We start from the raw sequence: 17,799 nt of genomic DNA, 5'->3' as shown, positions 1-17,799 counted from the left end.
AGAAACAAAAATGTATAAAAGATCAACCCACAATGCAAGTATAGTCTCTTCTGGAATGAATTGATTGTTGGAGTATAATGGGTTGTTCTGTAAAGCTTAGGGCTTTTCACTCTAAATCTGTTAAGGGGGCGGGTCAGCACGCAAACGTCACCAACCTGTGCTGCACCCCACTGATTTCAGAGTTTAAAGTAGTCATGTATCTGCTCTAAATTCTAGATAGAAAAATCTTTGTAATGTGACTCGAGTGTAAATAAAATGATATTGAGAAGGTTAAGGGAGAAAGCTGTTTTAACAGAAAGGACCATGGAAATGAACATGCTGATTCAGATGCAAGTTTTATTGTTATTTTCTATACCTAGGGATCTTTATACTGCTTGACAGGTGAATTCCTCTGGGGTTAGGACTCTTCTGAACTCATTTAATTTCCTTTTTTTTTTCAGGTGAATTTTTCATTGCCCTTGCTACCATTGCCTTAAACTCTTTGGTGACCTGGGCTGCAGTAAACTATATCCTTCATATTCACTTGCATTTGAAGACTGAAAAAGAACATATTAAGTGGCATCACCAATTTCATTTAAAAATATTTTCCTGTGTGAGACCAATAACTTAATCATTTTCGTCATTGAGAAAAATAGGAAAAAATTTTGGCTTAATAAGACCCACTCCATTTGAAAGCCCTCAAGCCCTGTTTAAGTCAAGTCAGACCACAGCATATCTCCTGTGACTGTTGAGTTGATTGCACAAAAAAGTTCACAATGATGTAATGTTCTTAGCTGTGCATGTGTGTGGCACATAGAAAGCCCTGGGACGTCAGAGGTTGACTGCCATTGTCCATAAACTTGGAGGGACCAGCTCTGTCTGCAGGCCGAGGATGGCCTGCTCTACTCCGGCTTGGTGGTCCTCCAAGCTCTGCCTCTGCCCGTAATATATTTCACAATGAAGAGGAGCAAAATATTGGTACACCCAATGACATGGACTGTGCGGTTCTGTTTATGGAAAATTCTAGAGAAGGCAAGAATCTAATCAGAGAAGGCAGATCAATGAGAGTCTGGACTCTGGGGAGGGGATCAACAGGAAAGGGGTACAAGGAATGGCATCTTGATTGTGGAGTGGCTACACTTTACCAAAATTCATCAAACTGCACCCTTAAAATAGGTGAATTTTATGAGATGCAAATAATACCTTAATAAAAAGCGTTAGAATGAAAAGTATTTCTGGTGACCATTTTTTTTGCTCATTTGGTCACCTCTTTAAACTTCTTCATTGTGATCATCAAGGTTACAATTCAATCCCCCGTCCTTTCCAATATAGAGACATTTAATTTTGGTACTTATTCAAATGGTTCACCTGATCTGTTCTTTTATATTCTTGCTCTTGTGAATTAATTTTAAAACAATGTTTGAAAAGGTTTCAGCGCAATATTCCTTGAACTTGCCTTGTCACAGCACAAAGACCCTCATGGATGTGCCAGCTTGCTTTCTTTGGAGGGTCCTAGGGGGAGAATTATGCATCCCCTCGATGTCATCAACATGTGATTTAAACAACAAACTGGCAGTAAAAATCATTTCATTTACATTTTTTATTGCTTTCAATGTCATTAGTTTTATTTCTTTTACTTTGGGATGTCTAAGAAGGAACTGCGTCTCTCTCAGTTCAACTCTCAAATGCAATAAAGCCACCTATGGTATCATAATAAACTGAAATGTTTTTATTATCTTTTTCCACAAGGGAGGCAGTCTAATAATGAACACTGGCCTCCATGCTAACCCACCTTGGGACCTTTCTGAGCATCAGTGTCTCGTCTACAGAGTGAAATAAAACCACCAGGGCAATGAAGGAAACAAAGAGAAAAGCCACAGAACAGGGGTGTTTAGTTTATGCGAGTCTACTTGAATCAGAATATTATTGGGGAAGAGGAGCAAAACCCATTTTCTCTTCCCATGTTGGATGACGCGAGCCCTGCAGTTTTATGAACAAAGGCTTTAAAGACCAAATTGACATGCTTTTCCTGCCAAGAGCCAGGGAGTAAATATTTTTGACTTTTTGGGCCATAGGGTCTTGGGGGCAACCACTCAGCTCTTTTTGTGGTAGTAGCAGAAAGCAGTCATAGGTTAAGTCTGTAAATGGACGGACCTTCTGTATTCTGTGCGTCTGTGCTCACTCGCTCAGTTGTGTCCGACTCTTTGCGACTCCATAAACTGTAGCCCGCCAGGCTCCTCTGTCCATGGAACATCTGATTTTCCTGGCAAGAATACTAGAGCGGGTTGCCATTTCCTCCTTCAGGGGATCTTTCCAACCCAGGGATCAAACCCACATCCCTTGCATGTTCTGCATTGGCGGATTCTTTACCACTGATCCACCAGGGAGCATCGGTATTCTAATCAAATCTTAAAATCAGGAAGTGAGCCTTTCTTGGCCTTTGGGCTGTAGTTTGCCACTCCCTGCTTTAAAGAAACATTGAACAGATTCTACCAAATCTCCGCATTCATTCAAGGACCATGGCTGGTGGGGAAGTTCTCTTGTCCTTGCACTTTATAATCTACTGATAGATACAGTGTTGTTAGGACTCATGCCCCCACTTTGCTCAATACTTTGGACCCATTTCCATGTGCCCTCTTGCCATTATCATGGGTCAGCCACACTGACCTTGCTCTTAGGAGAGAGTCTGAGCCATAGGACATTCAAGGCGTCTTATTCCTGCCAGTTTCTCACATGCCTACATTATTAGTTTCATTCTTTCTCTGTTAGGAAGAACATCTTGGGCTAGGTCTATAATAAAACAGGAATCATTTTATATGGCAGGCATCTCTAACGTTCAGACGAACATTATTAAATAATCTTATGCCTTTGATAGAGGGACAGGGTGAGGTTTGTTTTGCAGTCAGGTTGGTGATGATAACTGTTCTTAACTATTTATCTTAACTGGGGACTGAAATGACATGTCTTGTGGTGCAAAACATGGGAGGGTCATTTCCAGCTGAAAAGGGAGATTCAGGGTTTCTTTCTGAGGATAATTATGGCCTGTCCTCAGGTGCCCTGACCTGCAGTGGGATAACCATGTGGCTCTCCATTTAGGTGAGAACAGAAAGTGCATCTGACATTTCAAATCAGAATGCATGCACCTGTCTTTTCTCAAAGGTACTATTTTGAGTATAAAATGATCACGAGTTCTTTGGCAGTCATCAGACAATTCTGTCTCGGATTAACTGTGATCCAAGAGCTCAGACGGGAGAGATGAGAAGTGAGCCATCCTGGGGAACCTGCTCATTATTGACACCTGTAGGTCAGGGTGCTCCAAAGTAGGAGGAACAAGAAAATCCCTTGTGGGAGGAAGCAAATGCTGCCATGGCTATTATATTCCTTTTAATCTCAACAGATTACATCTTACTAGTATTTAACATAATGATTTGGAGTAGCAGGCATGTGTATTATCGTAAAAAATATTGTATAAACACACAAAAACACTGGGTATGTGTGCTGGAGGCTACGGTCACCTGGGATGTTGGTTCCCTGGGTTGGATGGGCTGGGGATCTATCTGTACTTCAACAGTTGGAGCTGGAAACCTCCATTAAAACACTCACTGGCCACCTAGACGGGCTGGTAAGTGAGCAGAGTCTTGAAGAGCCTTGGTTCACGGAGAGTCAGGCTTTGGTGTCATGTAATTGTATTTATGGGCTTCCCAGGTGGCTCAGCGGGAAAGAACCTGCCTGCCAATGTGGGAGATGTGAGTTCGATCTCTGGATTGGGAAGATTCCCCTGGAGAAGGAAATGGCAACCCCCTCCAGTATTCTTTCTTGCCTGGGAAACTCCATGGACAGAGGAACCTGGCAGGCTATAGTCCATGGGGTTGCAAAAGAGTAGGACATGACTTAGCAACTAAACAACAACACCAGTTGTGGGTGATGTGTGAGTGGCGACTCAATCATCTTTTCCATCTGTGTACACACACACACGCACACACAGCATTTTATTTCTGTACAATCACCCAGGAAGTACTGCCTTCTGGTCTATCCCGACTCTGCTATATGTGAATTCTGCTCCGTGTCTGTCTAGTGATCACTTGAGAAGCTGGTGGAAAACAGATTCCAGAGGTTTACTGCAGTAGAGTTGGTTAGAGCAGGACACTAAATAATCCCCGTGTGTCTGTTGATAGGGGAGTACACTGCGCCATATTCCTAGGATGGGAAGGGATGCTCTCTAGCTGTTAGAGTGAATGAACCAGAGCAGTGTGTTTGCCTGGCTCTCGAGCTAAGAATGGTTTTCATACTTTTGGTGCTAAAACACGGAAGACGGAACCAAAACAGCTATAAAAAGGAATATGAAACAGAGCCCTGATGAGACCCCCAGAGCCCAAAATATTTGCCACCTGGGCCCTGATGGAGAAAGCTTGCCAACCCCTGAACTACAGCAACATAGATGGAGCTTGGAGACGTAATGAAAAGAGGGAGATCAGAGAGTTCCAGCACATCAGGCTCAACACAATATGAATTAGACCAAGTCTGACAAACTGCACGAAGTAGAACTATATGGGGTGTGTGTGCGTGTGGTGTGTAGTGACAGTATAAAGCAATGTCCACACACGCTGCGGCATGACAGCTGTTGTCTCGGGGGAGAGGGAACAGGAAATGAAACCGGGGAGAGGGACAGGGGATTTCAGCTTCATCTGTAATACTCATGTTTTATATCAAAGGAAGGAAAGAAGGAAAGGAGGGAGGAAGAAAGAACAAGAGAGACAGGAATATATATTCCCTCCCTCTCTCTCTTTCTCTCTTTCCCCCTCTTCTTTCCTTTCTCTCCCCCTCCATCCCTCACTTCCCCCCATCCATCTATCCATCCATCCAGGGAGACACTTTGCACTGTAAATTCCCCTCTCTAATTCCACTCCAAGGTCAGTGGCTCAGCAGGGAGCTCTACGTGTCTGAAGTTGGAATGAGATTTCCTGTTGACTCCACTCAACACTGTCACTAGGATACAATAATTTCTGTTTTTATTTTCTAATCATCACTTTCTTAGCCTCCTAATTCACAACAACACCCTTCACCTTCTCAGAAGGTAAATACTGAGGCCCCAAAGTCTTTTGAATGGCATTAAGCTATATGTAAATAATTGCTTAAGGTTAAAACTGGACTAGTAAGCCCCAAATAGGAAATATTTGATACCCGTATCTATTTATTTGATGCTCATACCTCTATTACTCGGTATAATAGTTCATTTATTTAAAATAATCCTTGATTATGTCACAGTCATGACAACCGGTCAGTGAAAAAACTGTGTAAATATGCAATCACCTCTTTTCCTACAGCCTCCCCGTCCTTCCATGCATTCTCATAACTCTTCTTTAAAGGGTGTAGAATCTCCTTAAATCTAGCTAAAGATTACACTGCATCATGCAGAGAGAAATAGGGCCCTGGTAGACCAGTTAACCAATCTGGGCACATCTGTCTGAGCTCAAGTTTAGGGTCATCTGCAGGAACCTCCTCTCCACCTGCTCTGTTGACGGTATTGGGTGCCTTTGCGTGGTTCCTCAGATTGGCAGGGGGATGTGAAGGGGCCTTTAGACATTAGTGGGAGCACCTTTACAGGTAACATTCCATCACACAGATGTAAGCTAAAAATGAATGTTTCCTCTGGGATGCATATTTTGGGAAAGAAGATATGTGGACAAACAGTGGGTTTGGGGCAGTTGTGTTTTCCTATCACATGCACACTAGAGTTTGGTGAACTTACGGGCTAAGCTGAAGAGGGACAGGAGCAGGGCTGTGGCCGCGCTGAAGTGCGGGGCCCCCGCTGCGTTGCAGTCCACTTTGGAATTCTTGCAGGAGCACACTTGTACCCTGAGGTCTGTGATGTTCGTCATGGGCGGCTTCCCCGAGTCTGTCACCATGATGGGCAGGTGGTAGTTTGCTTTGTTCAGGTTTTGAAGGAGGCTCACCAGGGCGTGTGTATCTGTAAATACAAAAGGGGGCCTTCATAAGAGAGGGCCGGACCTCTGCAAACAAGAGTGGAATTTCAGCAACTGAACTCACAAAGTAGGCAGTGCACTGATGTAACTACAAGAGTACTCAAATATAAATTTATTAACACCAAATCAACATAGAAATTCAGCTCTTCATTTGGAGAAATCACATTTCAAGTGCCTAGCAAGCACGCGTGGCTGGTGGCTACCATACCAGATTGTGTTTGTTGGTGTTTGTGCCCAGTCTTGTCCGACCCCATGGACTGCAGCCCACTAGGCTCCTCTGTCCATGGAATTTTTCCAGGCAAGGATACTAGAGTGGGTTGCCATTTCCTCTTCCAGGGGATCTTCCTGACCCAGGGATCGAACCTGCATCTCTTGCACTGGCAGAAGGGTTCTTTACCACTGAGCCACCTGGGAAGCCCACCGTATCAGAGAATACCAGATAGAACACTTCCACCACGGAGGAGTTCTGTGTTTCAGGGCTATTATAATCAATTTCAGGAGGACCCAATTTGGTAGAGACGATTGAGTACCGGGAACTCCGCCCTACAAATGTATTAGACTTAAAGTATAATACATCTTCACAAAGATCACATTCAACATCTAGAAAAAATTATGTAAAAACCCATTCTTGAATTGTCACATTGTACATCTTAAATATATACAATTTTTATTTGTATATAAAAATATGCAATAAAGCTGGAAAAAATAAATTGTTAGCTCACAGCATTTTTATATAAGAACACAGATTCAAATAATCAAGATACACTTTTGGAACAACAATAACAAAAATCTACTCACTTTTAAGGTGGGCAGGCCCCCCATCTGTTTCCATGGAGATGGTTTCTACACTCTAGTCTTTTTTAAGAAAATTATCTTTATTTATTTTTTTGGTCATGCTGTGCAGCATGTGGGTTCCTACTTTCCCAACCAGGATCAAACCCATACCCCCTACAGTGGAAGCTTGGATTCTTAATCACCAGACCACCAGGGAAGTCCCTATAGCTTAGTCTTTATCAGGCCTCAGACCCCAGTCTTTATCAGGCCCCAGGTCTGTGGGAATTCATAGCACTGATACACAACTTGAGGACTGGATCTTTAAGCTCATGCTTGGTGGGAACATCCACCCTAGGCCACTGGTCAGCACTCAGAACTGGCCATCTCACCTGGCACTGTTTTGGCCTTGGGCTATTTTCTCTTCAGTCATTCAAATAACTGCATGGCTTGTGAGATCTTAGTTCCCCGACCAGGGATCGAACCCATGCCCATGTATTAGAAGGCAGATTCTTAACCACTGGACCGCCAGGAAAGTCCCAGCTATTTTTTTAAACCGGCTTTTTCTGGGCATAAACAAGGATAAATATTCAAAAAAAAAAAAAAAACTTGGAGGAGCAAGAAAAAGAATCTAGAAGGCATTTTAACTATTAAATAAACCAGGAGGGAAATGGCAACCCACTCCAGTGTTCTTGCCTGGAGAATCCCAGGGACGGGGGAGCCTGGTGGGCTGCCGTCTATGGGGTCGCACAGAGTTGGACACGACTGAAGCGACTTAGCAGCAGCAGCAGCAGCAGCAGGAGGGAAAAGAAAAGTGTGACGACCTGAAAACAAAAAAACTGGCAATAGAACTGCTATACGTCCCAGCAATCCCACTGCTGGGCATACACACCAAGGAAACCAGAATGGAAAGAGACACATACACCCCAGTGTTCATTGCAGCACTGTTTACAATAGCTAGCTAGGACATGGAAGCAACCTAGGTGTCCATTGGCAGACAGATGGATAAGGAAGTCATGGTACATATACACAATGAAATCTTACTCAAGTATAAAAAGAATGTATGTGAGTCAGTTCTAATGAGGTGGGTAAAACTGGAGCCTACTATACAGAGTGAAGTAAGTCAGAAAGGGAAATACCAATACAGTATATTAACACATGTATATGGAATTTAGAAAAACAGTAACGATGACCCTATATGCAAGACAGCAAAGGAGACACAGATGTAAAGAACAGACTTTTGGACTCTGTGGGAGAAGGTGAGGGTGGGATGATTTGAGAGAAAAACACTGAAACATGTATATTACCATATGTGAAACAGATGACCAGTCCAAGTTTGATGCATGAAGCAGGGCACTCAAAGCCCATGCTCTGGGACCACCCAGAGGGATGGGGAGGGGAGGGAAGTGGGAAGGGGGTTCAGGACGGGGGGATAAATGTACACCCGTGGCTGATTCGTGTTGTTGTATGGCAGAAACCGCCAATCAAAATAAATACATTAATTAAACAAAGAGGTGAAGGATTATCCTAACCAGAAGGTGACAGCAGCAGAAATAACCGATGTGGATGATGACCCCGGTGAAATGGCAGGTTAGCACAAGGAAGGTTCTCTGAACTGCAGGTAGATGAGAAAGTCTTTGATGAGAAAGTTCCAGCTGGAAACTGAAGCTGGGGATGATTATTCAAATCAGCGACAGACACAAAAACTAGCAAATAAAATACTAACCCCTCAAACAAGAGAAGGGCTATTTTAATTAAAAATAATCAGTGTAACAGAATTCATTCTTTAAAAAGCAATAAAATGAACAAACAGGCAAGTAGAATCAATAACAAGAGAAAGGCGCTAATAAAATGAGATATGAGATAAGGCCGTAACAATACAGATGAGGTTTTTTTAATAGAAAATTTTATGCACAGTTGTATAATACATTTTCAAAACTTAATGGAATGTATAATTCTCCATCCCTCTCAAAAACTCTACCTCTGAAGTAAGAAGAGGGAACCCAGCCCTGACCGGGTCAATCATAAGCTAAATTCACTGTTGATGGCAAAGTGTATGTAACACATGAGTTCTGGTCTGGGTTTTATTGCGAGGCAAGGTGATTGCAGGAGTGAGTTCCCACTTGCCATGGGGAGGGGAGGGCAGTGGGGGATTCACAACTCAATACATCTGATATTTCAGTCTTAACATGGCAGATGATAAATGTTGAGACAAGTTTTAAATTCTACCTGTCCAAGTGCAAGGATTGGTGGAACGGGGCATTGCTTGCAAGTTTCATAAATGAGGAACAGGAGAAGATATCAAAGCCGAAAGTCAAAGCCAAGGTCATTTTAAAGACAAAGTCTTTACATTTCTGAGATCTGCAGCATAAAACGGAAGGTGGGGGATTAGAGGTAAGGCTTCCTGAAGATTCCTGCACTGGTGCTTCTCTTAGGAAGGCAAGCATAGCCCAGAAATCTCTGCAGTGCTGGTGAAATTTAAGGGAAACACAGCGATCTGAGTGAGGAGAGGCACCTGAGCCAAGATCCCCAGCTTTTGAAGGCTGAAACCTGGGTGGGTGCAGAGGGTGAAGTATGGGGTACGTAGCTCACAGGGTACAGCAGAGAAAAGATGAGGCAGAAGGCGGAAAGCTGTCATGCTTGCATTTCTAAGAAACTGATATTCAATATTTTTACAAATTGTGTACAGGTGCTGGTAGGAAAATTGTCAGTGTTTGTAATGCGTGAATAACTTGAAACAAACCACGTGAGAATCCACGAGAGCACAGGAAAGGAGGAACAGGTTGGAACAGAAACCAAGCCAGGGAAACCAGGCTTCAAAGCTGAAGAATAACAAGGGAATGTTAAGAGGACTTACTGTTGATCTTGGAGATCTTCCAGACTTTATCAGGAACGGTTTGTTTGTGGATTTCAAATTTGAAAGGATCTGTGTTTGGGTGAAGATCCTTATCTGTCGCTCCCAAAATGACTACGCTGAGGTTTTTGGCATCATCACAGACCTCTGCTACCGTGGGGTAAATGAAGGGTGCGTTGTCATTCACGTCTTCCAGAGTTATCAGCAGAGTCCCAGTGCCAGTGGCGGGCGGGTTGCCTACAGGGAAAGGGGAGATGTTAGTACACAACCCATACAACGCAGGGGTCATCGTCCACAGTACCTCTTCCCGACGTGCCAGACACCTTTACTGCTGTCATTAGATTTCAAACAGTTCCAAGAGGGATGGCTTCCATCTGTGTATAAAGTTCAGTGGTTTAAAAAGCCTTGTAGTAGTATGATCTCTAGGTCTATCCCCGTTGCTGCAAGTGGCATTATTTCATTCTTTTTATGGCTGAGTCACATTCCACTGCATATACACCACGTCGTCTTTATCCGTTCACCTGTCCATGGACATCTGGGTTGTTTCCATGTCCTGGCTATTGTGAATAGGGCTGCTGTGAACACAGGGCTGCATCTATCTTTTTGAATTACAGTTTTCTCCAGGTATATGCCTAGGAGTGGGATTGCACTTAGAAATAATCGTACTAAGTGAAGTAAGCCAGGCTAAGAAAGACAGATATCATATGATATTGCTTACATGTGGAATCTTAAAAAAAAATACAAAAAATCTTTTATCATATGTAAGGCTTCTGACTGATGTTCTTCAGACTTTACGGTTAGAGTGCTAAGCTTTAAACACACATGTCATACCAGCACATTGAAATTCACTCAAAGAATGGAAATGGTAATTAGAACTTATCCTTGCTTACCATAATGAAACCTTTAATCTAAATAGCCGAGTTTTTCAGAAAAGCAGTGAAACAATCTGATCTGACTTATTTGTGGAACTATACAGTGGTATTGATGGGAGATGCAGGCACTGGAGGCAGGGAGCCCAGCAATAGATGGCATCATGAAGGGCATTTTGAACGGCAAATACATGTCTCGTCTTATTGAGGCCCTCAGGTGAGGCTGCCAGAAGGAAAGCGGAAGGTAGTGGGGTGCAGAAAGACAACAGCCTCCGCTCTGACTGTGCTAAGAGCCTGTCAAGTTCAGTGAACTTGCAAGAAAGTGCCCAGAGCTTGGGAGACATGCCAGGGCTGAGTTAGCCAATGGGAATTTTCAATGTAGATGCTCTTGAAACCTTTCTAGTGAATTAGGTTACCTGAGTTGAAAGTGCAGAATTATGGAGGGGTGGGCACCTCAAGAAACACCAAAGAGCAGGTTAAAAGTTTAAAAAGCCAGGTGATAGTTTCTGGAAGACATGGGAGAGATGAATTGGAGGCGGAGGCAAGGATCAAGAATTAAATGTGTTATGGTGCTCAAAAAGATGAGGAGTCAAGAGAAGCAATGGGGTTTCCCAAGAAGAATGTTACTGGTGACTTTCTAGGGAGAGATTTGCATTGGTGGGGAAGAAGCCAGATTGAAGGAAGCTGATCAGTGACTCACAAAGCATGAGAACAGATACTCTTTAAAGTTTTTTTTTTTTTTTTTTAAATTTTTAGTGAAGAATAGTTGATTTGCAATGTTGTGTTAATTTCTGCTTTATGGCAAAACGATTCAGTTATACATATATATGGTTTCCCTGGTGGTTCAGACAGTAAAGAATCTGCCTGCAGTGCAGAAGACCCGGGTTTGATTCCTGGGTCAGAGAAGGGAATGGCAACCCACTCCAGTATTCTTGTCTGGAACCTGGGGCTATACAGTCCGTGGGGTTGCAGAGTCAGACGTGACTGAGCGACTAACATTGACTAACATTGACTGTGACACATGTATACACATTCTTTTTCATATTCGTTTCCACTATGGTTTATCACAAGATGTGTTGAATATATCCCTGTGCCTTTGTTGGCCCTTGTTGTTGATCCATCTCATATATAATAGCTTGCATCTGCTAACCCCAAACTCCCAAATGCATCCCTTCCCCACCCCGTCTCCTCCTTGGCAACCACAAGTCTGTTCTGTATGCCTGTGAGTCTCGAGGATGGATACTCTTTAGTGGGGCTGGTGAAATTTAAACAGACCAACACCCAAAGATAGTTCCAGAGTAAACATTCAAGTAAGTGTCTGCTAAAATAGGAGCACAGCTGTAATTAATCATCAGAAGCATAGGCATTTCTAATGGTAGCAGACCATCAACTTTTGTTAGCGCAAGAACCCAAAGGAGATGCGTAATTACTTTGAAGTTGGTTTCTCACTGTCAGCTTTAGTCATTTGGCTGAATTTCTTTATTGAAAAATTATTTTTCTCTTTTTATGGAACTAATTGAATATCTCAGAGGAATCCATTATATTTTTTTCACTCTGAATATAATATGGAGTCATTTGGAAGAACGGATGAGAAGGCATTATGAGTATTTGAAATATGGTCATAAGAATTGGCCTTTCGTGAACTTAATTATACTGCTGTCTTCAATTTCCCCTGTGTTATTCTCAGGCCAGGCTGGTGATGTCTTTTTCTGAAGTCAAGCAAAATGAGCTTGTTTGTCTTTTGTTGAGAAGGTAAAGAGTGGATTCTCAAAATCCTCAGGGAAAGCCTCTCCCAGTTTCTATGTATGAGATGGAGGAAAATCACCACCCCAAAGTAAAATGTAATTTAAAATGTAAAGATTCTTCACGAGCCCTTCGGCTCCAGCAGTTGTGGGGGGTCCAGGAAATACCAAGCTTCCAGATATTCTCTGGCACTCAACAAAAATCCCTCAGCCCTCTTCTCTCCTTTCTGTCCACAAGCCAGAGCTCTCAGGGCCCACTCTGCATGACCAAACACCGGAACCAAAGCACGGCTGGGAAAAGCCTTTATTTGAGTGAAATCCCGGGATGTGGAGCTAGAGCTGCACTTGCCCGTCCTGGGCGCTCCTCAGAGGAGCCCAGGGCCACATTCTCAGGGGATGCGTGAAGGCTCAGAGGAAGTCCCACCTCAGAACCCCTGTCTGTAAGGGCTTTTGTCTTTATAATGTCAGGAGATGCAATGGCCCCCAGATGAGCCACTCCTGTCAGGGGGTCTTAAATAGAATGGGAGGTGGGTTCCCCTTTGGGAATCTGATGAAGGTCATGGTCCTGCCTTAGGAAACGCACTCCGGCTCACACTGAAGGGTTGGCAGTCACTGGGAGAACTGGAAGTGCGGCCTGGGCTCCGTGCGAGGTTGGAGCTTCTGATGTGCGACACCTTGGTTCAGTTGTTGTGAGGCTGAGGCAGAGAAGTTGAGCACCGGCTCAGATGAATTCCGTGTCTCAGGCCTCCTTCTCTAGAACGAGGGTTAATCTTAGCTTTCCATGTCCAAGTTTGCACTCCGTAGATTGCTCTCGTTTCAACTACAAAAGCAAACTAAAATTCCCAAACCATCATTTGGGGTTATTATTAGTATTGTTTTTGTATCTTCTTTTATGAGCTACTTTTATTGTGGTAAAATATGCATAATATTTACCATTTTAACCACTTTTAAGTGTACAGTTCCGTGGCATGAAGTATATTCCCACTGTGCAGCCATCACCGCTGTCCATCTTGAGAACTTTTTATTCATCTTCCCCACCTGAAACTCTGTCCCCACTAAAAGACAGCTCTCCCTGTCTTCCTCCCCACAGCCTTCAAATTTTGGTGGGTCATTCATTTTGCTTCAAGCTTTCGTGCTGCCAAACAGTGGCTTGACATGGGAGTAATGGTCACCATTTTCTTTCCTGGCCCTGAATAACCTAATCTGTTTTATCAACAGGACTGTGCCTTCAAGACCACAGAGATGCTCTGACCTCAGGAAGCTGTGCCCTGGACCACTGCTCGCTCCCATTTCTGGCTTTGTCATTCCCACTCGGCACTGGCAACTTATAATACTTCACAAATCGATCAGTTTAGGACCAAACTGATCCTGCGGCTGGATTTTGAAACAAGACAAGTTAACTTGTGCTATTCACTTTGGTGGTGATGATCTCCTCGAGAGCTGGACGAGTTGGCATCCTGTGTCCGTGCCAGCCGTCCTGGTCAAACCCTCAGTCTGCTTGGTTCAGTGTTGAGGCTTGGACCTTTGTGTTCTAGGTGTGTTGGGGTGGAGCTGTACATTTTCTAAAAGTCCAAGCGAACCAGAGAGGTTGCTGTTTAAGCACGTGGGGCTCTACCCTCCAGTCTTCCCTCATTTTTCCAGAAGAGGAAACTGGGACTCAGAAGATGAAGTAATTGTCCACGGCGCTGTGACCATTGGTGCTGTGTCACCTGTCTGAGGACTGCGGCCCCTGAGACACAGTGTTCCCATGCTGTGCATGCTGAGGAAGCTCCAGAAGTGAGTGGAATGACCGGTGGTCTCAGCACAACCCACCGTCCGTGCCAGACTGTGGAGCTCCAAGTTTAGGAGTTCTGGCGCTGTGGTTGGCATCAAGAATTGGCAGAAGCGGTGAAAAACAATCTGTGTGTTTTGGTACTTAAATCACTAACAATATACTGCTTTCTGTTGAAGGTGGGTGGAGCTAAGGTCTGTACCCAAGGGCACGTGTCACACCTGAGTCTCCTGGCACTGGGTGGGTGTAATGAGAAGCGGGGCCGGGTTAGGGTTAGGGTTATGGGGATATCATTTTATGCAGAATGCTGACCACATAGGATTTTCACTTAGCCAAAAAAAAAAAAAAAAAAAAAACCAACCACTGAGATTTTATGATAGGTTCCATTATTCAAAAGATGCACATATATCTATCTATCTTGTCAGTAACAGACAAAAACAGTGTGACACTAATTAAAAGATATATATGATTAGGAAAAAGATTAGGAAGAAATATACCCAAACCTAAATAGTGATTATCTCTCCAGGTAATTAACATTAAAGTAATACTTTTCTCTTTTCAATCTCCTTTATAATAACCATGATTACTGTGATAATCAGAAACAGAAATGTAAATTCAAAAGTTATACAGGGATTAAAAATTTTTTTCCAATTCTACTTTCTTTTCTCTATTTGTTTTTACAAAGAATCGATATTTAGTAAATTTGCAGAGTTCTGCAACTACCACCATTATCTAATTCTATTTATTTATTAAAGTTTTTTTTTTTTGATATGTGCCATTTTAAAAGGGCTTCCCAGGTGGCTCAGTGATAAAGAATCCACCTACCAATGCAGGAGATGTGGGTTCTATCCCTGTGTTGGGAAGATCCCCTGGAGAAGAAAATGGCGACCCACTCCAGGATTCTTGCCTGGGAAATCCCGTGGACAGAGGAGCCTGGCGGGCTACATACAGTCCATGGGGTCGCAAAAGAGTCAGATATGGCCCAGCAATTAAACAACACACAACTTTTAAAAAAGTATTTATGAATTTGTTACAATATTGCTTCTGGTTTATGTTTTGTTTTTTTTTTGGCTGAGAGGCACACGGGGTCTTAGCTCCTTAACCAGGAACTGAACCTGCAGCCCCTTCAAGAGAAGGCAAAGTTTTATCCACTGGACCACCAGAAAAGTCCCCAAATGGTATCGCTGAGGCTCCTCCATGTTATACCAAGAATCAGTACTTCATTCCTTTTTATAGCTGAATAATACTCCATTCTGTTGATCGACCATGTTTTCTTTATCCATTCACTAGCTAATGGACATCTGGGTTGTTTCTGCTTTTAGTCTGTTATGAACAATGCTGCTATGAACAACTGCATTTGAGAGACCAGATTTTCACGCATTACGAGATCCCTAGACTGATAAGATCAGACCCCAGTGCATCTCCTCAAGAGAGTGCCTGTAGAAGAATAGGCTCCCTGGTCTTGCCACAGTTGGCTGGGCTGGCTTCACATGCAAAGAAGGTTGAATCTCAGCCAGAACGTCTGGAAGTGAGCTCAGAGAAGTGCAGGAAGGCAGTAGGCTTTTCTGGTCTCTGGGCTAGATGTGTGCAGCACGTGTCTTAACACTGATCATGCATCTAGGTGGTTCCGTATGAGGAATAGTGTGCAGAGTGAGGCTGCCTGCAATGGAGAATAATATGCAGGAAGAGAAAGTGAGAGGAGGGAAAGACGGAAAGCTCGTTTCTGAGCTCCCCAGACTCTGAGCATCAGGACTATTCTCTGTCATGTCCTATTAGAATAGGTAGCTGGTAGATTTAAAAAAAAATTATTATTATTATCTGTGGTAAAGGAAAATTCAGTGTTTATTGGAAAGCGCTGCACGAGGAGAACGGGTGGCTCGTGCTCAAAAAGCCTGAACTCCCTGGGTTGAGTTTTGAATTAATTCAGGTTGATTTGAAAATTGCTCTTTCCATACTTACAATCACATATGTTTGCATTTCCATAGGTTTCCCTCTATTCTGAGAACAGTGTCCTCCCTTCCCCCACCTGGGGGAGAAACACGTGTGTATGTGGGAGGGAGTATCTGTGGAATTCAGAGCAGGGAGTCCACTCCAGGGACCAAGAGGGAGACCTGAGCTGAGCATCTCAAGGAAGCTTGAGGCCCAAATTCTGGGAGGAAAATCGGGAGGATGGGTGAGTTCATGGGGAACCACAGTTCACGTGTGGCCACTAAGTGAAGGCTGGGTGCCCTTGCTGGATTCTGAGGTGTGTTTGTTAGGGCAAGGTGACTGGCGGGGGCACTCTACTCCCCCCCAGGTCCTTCTGCACGTCTGGGCATCTCTTGAACCTTTGCCAAGTAGCTGTGAGCAAAGCAATGCCAGGTCTTTTATTTCATGTGAGCAGGGCTCTAAGCTACATTCACCTGTGCTCACAAGAGGGAGTCAACCAGGACCCCTCTCTGCAGGGTGACCCTTCATATTACTCAGTTCATCCCTATGTTCCAATTACCTTGGCTCTGCAGGATCACTATTTTACAGGTCTGCTTTTTTTTTTGGCATGTGCCCTGTAAGCCAAGAATCTTGTCGCTTTTTAATTCATAAGCATTTTTTTTTATTGCTGTGTTAATAGAGATCTTGCCAATCTCATTTTATATGCTGAAAACATTTAGTAGTAAACCAACCAAAAACTTGGTAGAAAATAGATTTGCAAACTACAGCATCAGGTTTCCATGGTTAATACTTGATGTAGAATTGAGGCAATTATTCACATAATTCAGACTCAATTCTTTAGGAGGAGAAATAATTTGAAAGCTGAAACTGTTTTTTTTTTTTTTTTTAAATTCCAGCGTTTGGCTTTTTTGCTTCCATCTTACAGAAACCAAAGACAAGGCAAAAATAGGGGAAGAATTGATTTGGAGGCCGTTTCTAAACGTGACAGTTTCATTTCATTCATTCAGCCCATAATTATTTACTGTGACTTTGCCCTGTGCCGGGTTGGCTAAGCACAAAAGTCAACCGTGCAGGGTGTCTATTGTTGAAATACTAACCATGTGGCAGGGACAGATATGTAAACTGATGCAAGATAACACTGTAAGTGCAGGAAGAGAAGTGAGGATAAAATATCACGGGAGCTTATGACGTGGAGTAATTAACTGTCTGGGGAGAGCTCAGAAGTCTCCATAAAAAGATGGCTGGAGAAGGTTCTTCTAGGAGGAGGAAATCCTGTGGCTAGAAGTTGTGGGAAGAAGCGGTCATAGACTTTTCAGCTGGATGTTGGCCTTGATGAAAGCCGGGGTGCTGGAGGCAGGTAGAGGAGAGGACTTGAGTGCGGAGGGAGGGCAGGGAGGAGCAGTTGGGAGGCCGGGGCAGTAACAAGGACCGACAGTGGGGGCTTAGGTGAGGGCTGTGGGGATGCGAGAGCAGAGGCGGGACAGGGAGTGATGGGGGAGGAGCGTCAGTGGGGATGGGGCTCTACTTGGGGACCATGCAGATGGTGACGCTATTACCCAAGCTGGGGAAGAGGGAACACCAAGGAGGAGGAGCTAAGAGACCTCTTGGCAGGATGAATTGAGCTGGCAGAGATGGGCATTTGCAGACAGCATTCTAATGCCCAAATCAGTTTTTTTCCCCACAATGAATGTTTGAAAACACTATGTTTAAGATGGTTGATTTGACTGGTCAGCGTGGAAATGTCCTGCCGTCAGGTAGATGAAGGTTAGCTTACCTCTCCCCATTCAGACAGAACAAGCTCCATGCATTGATGCCCACGGAGAAAGCAGCATTTTCTGGCTAATTTTCTGATTCAGAACCCTACTCTCAGTAGAGGGCTCTGCAGCCCGTCCCTTCTCTA

General features: G+C 43.7%; 1 protein-coding gene across 2 annotated transcripts in view; it reads right to left on the bottom strand.

The window, feature by feature from the left end:
* The window catches only part of CDH13 (cadherin 13), a 1,019,154-nt gene that overhangs the window by 1,850 nt on the left and 999,505 nt on the right, over positions 1 to 17,799 (bottom strand). For both annotated transcript variants that reach the window (XM_061386852.1, XM_061386854.1), the window contains 2 exons: positions 9,592 to 9,825; positions 5,729 to 5,947 (listed from right to left, as the gene is read on the bottom strand). In XM_061386852.1, the coding sequence (XP_061242836.1) occupies positions 5,729 to 5,947; positions 9,592 to 9,825 (453 nt within the window). The remainder of the gene's footprint in view (positions 1 to 5,728; positions 5,948 to 9,591; positions 9,826 to 17,799) is intronic.

The sequence above is a fragment of the Bos javanicus genome, chromosome 18 (genome assembly GCF_032452875.1).
Source record: "Bos javanicus breed banteng chromosome 18, ARS-OSU_banteng_1.0, whole genome shotgun sequence".
In the NCBI taxonomy this organism is placed as follows: Eukaryota; Metazoa; Chordata; class Mammalia; order Artiodactyla; family Bovidae; genus Bos; species Bos javanicus.
The sequence above is the reverse complement of the archived record's forward strand: the minus strand, read 5'-3'. Positions and strand labels throughout refer to the sequence as shown.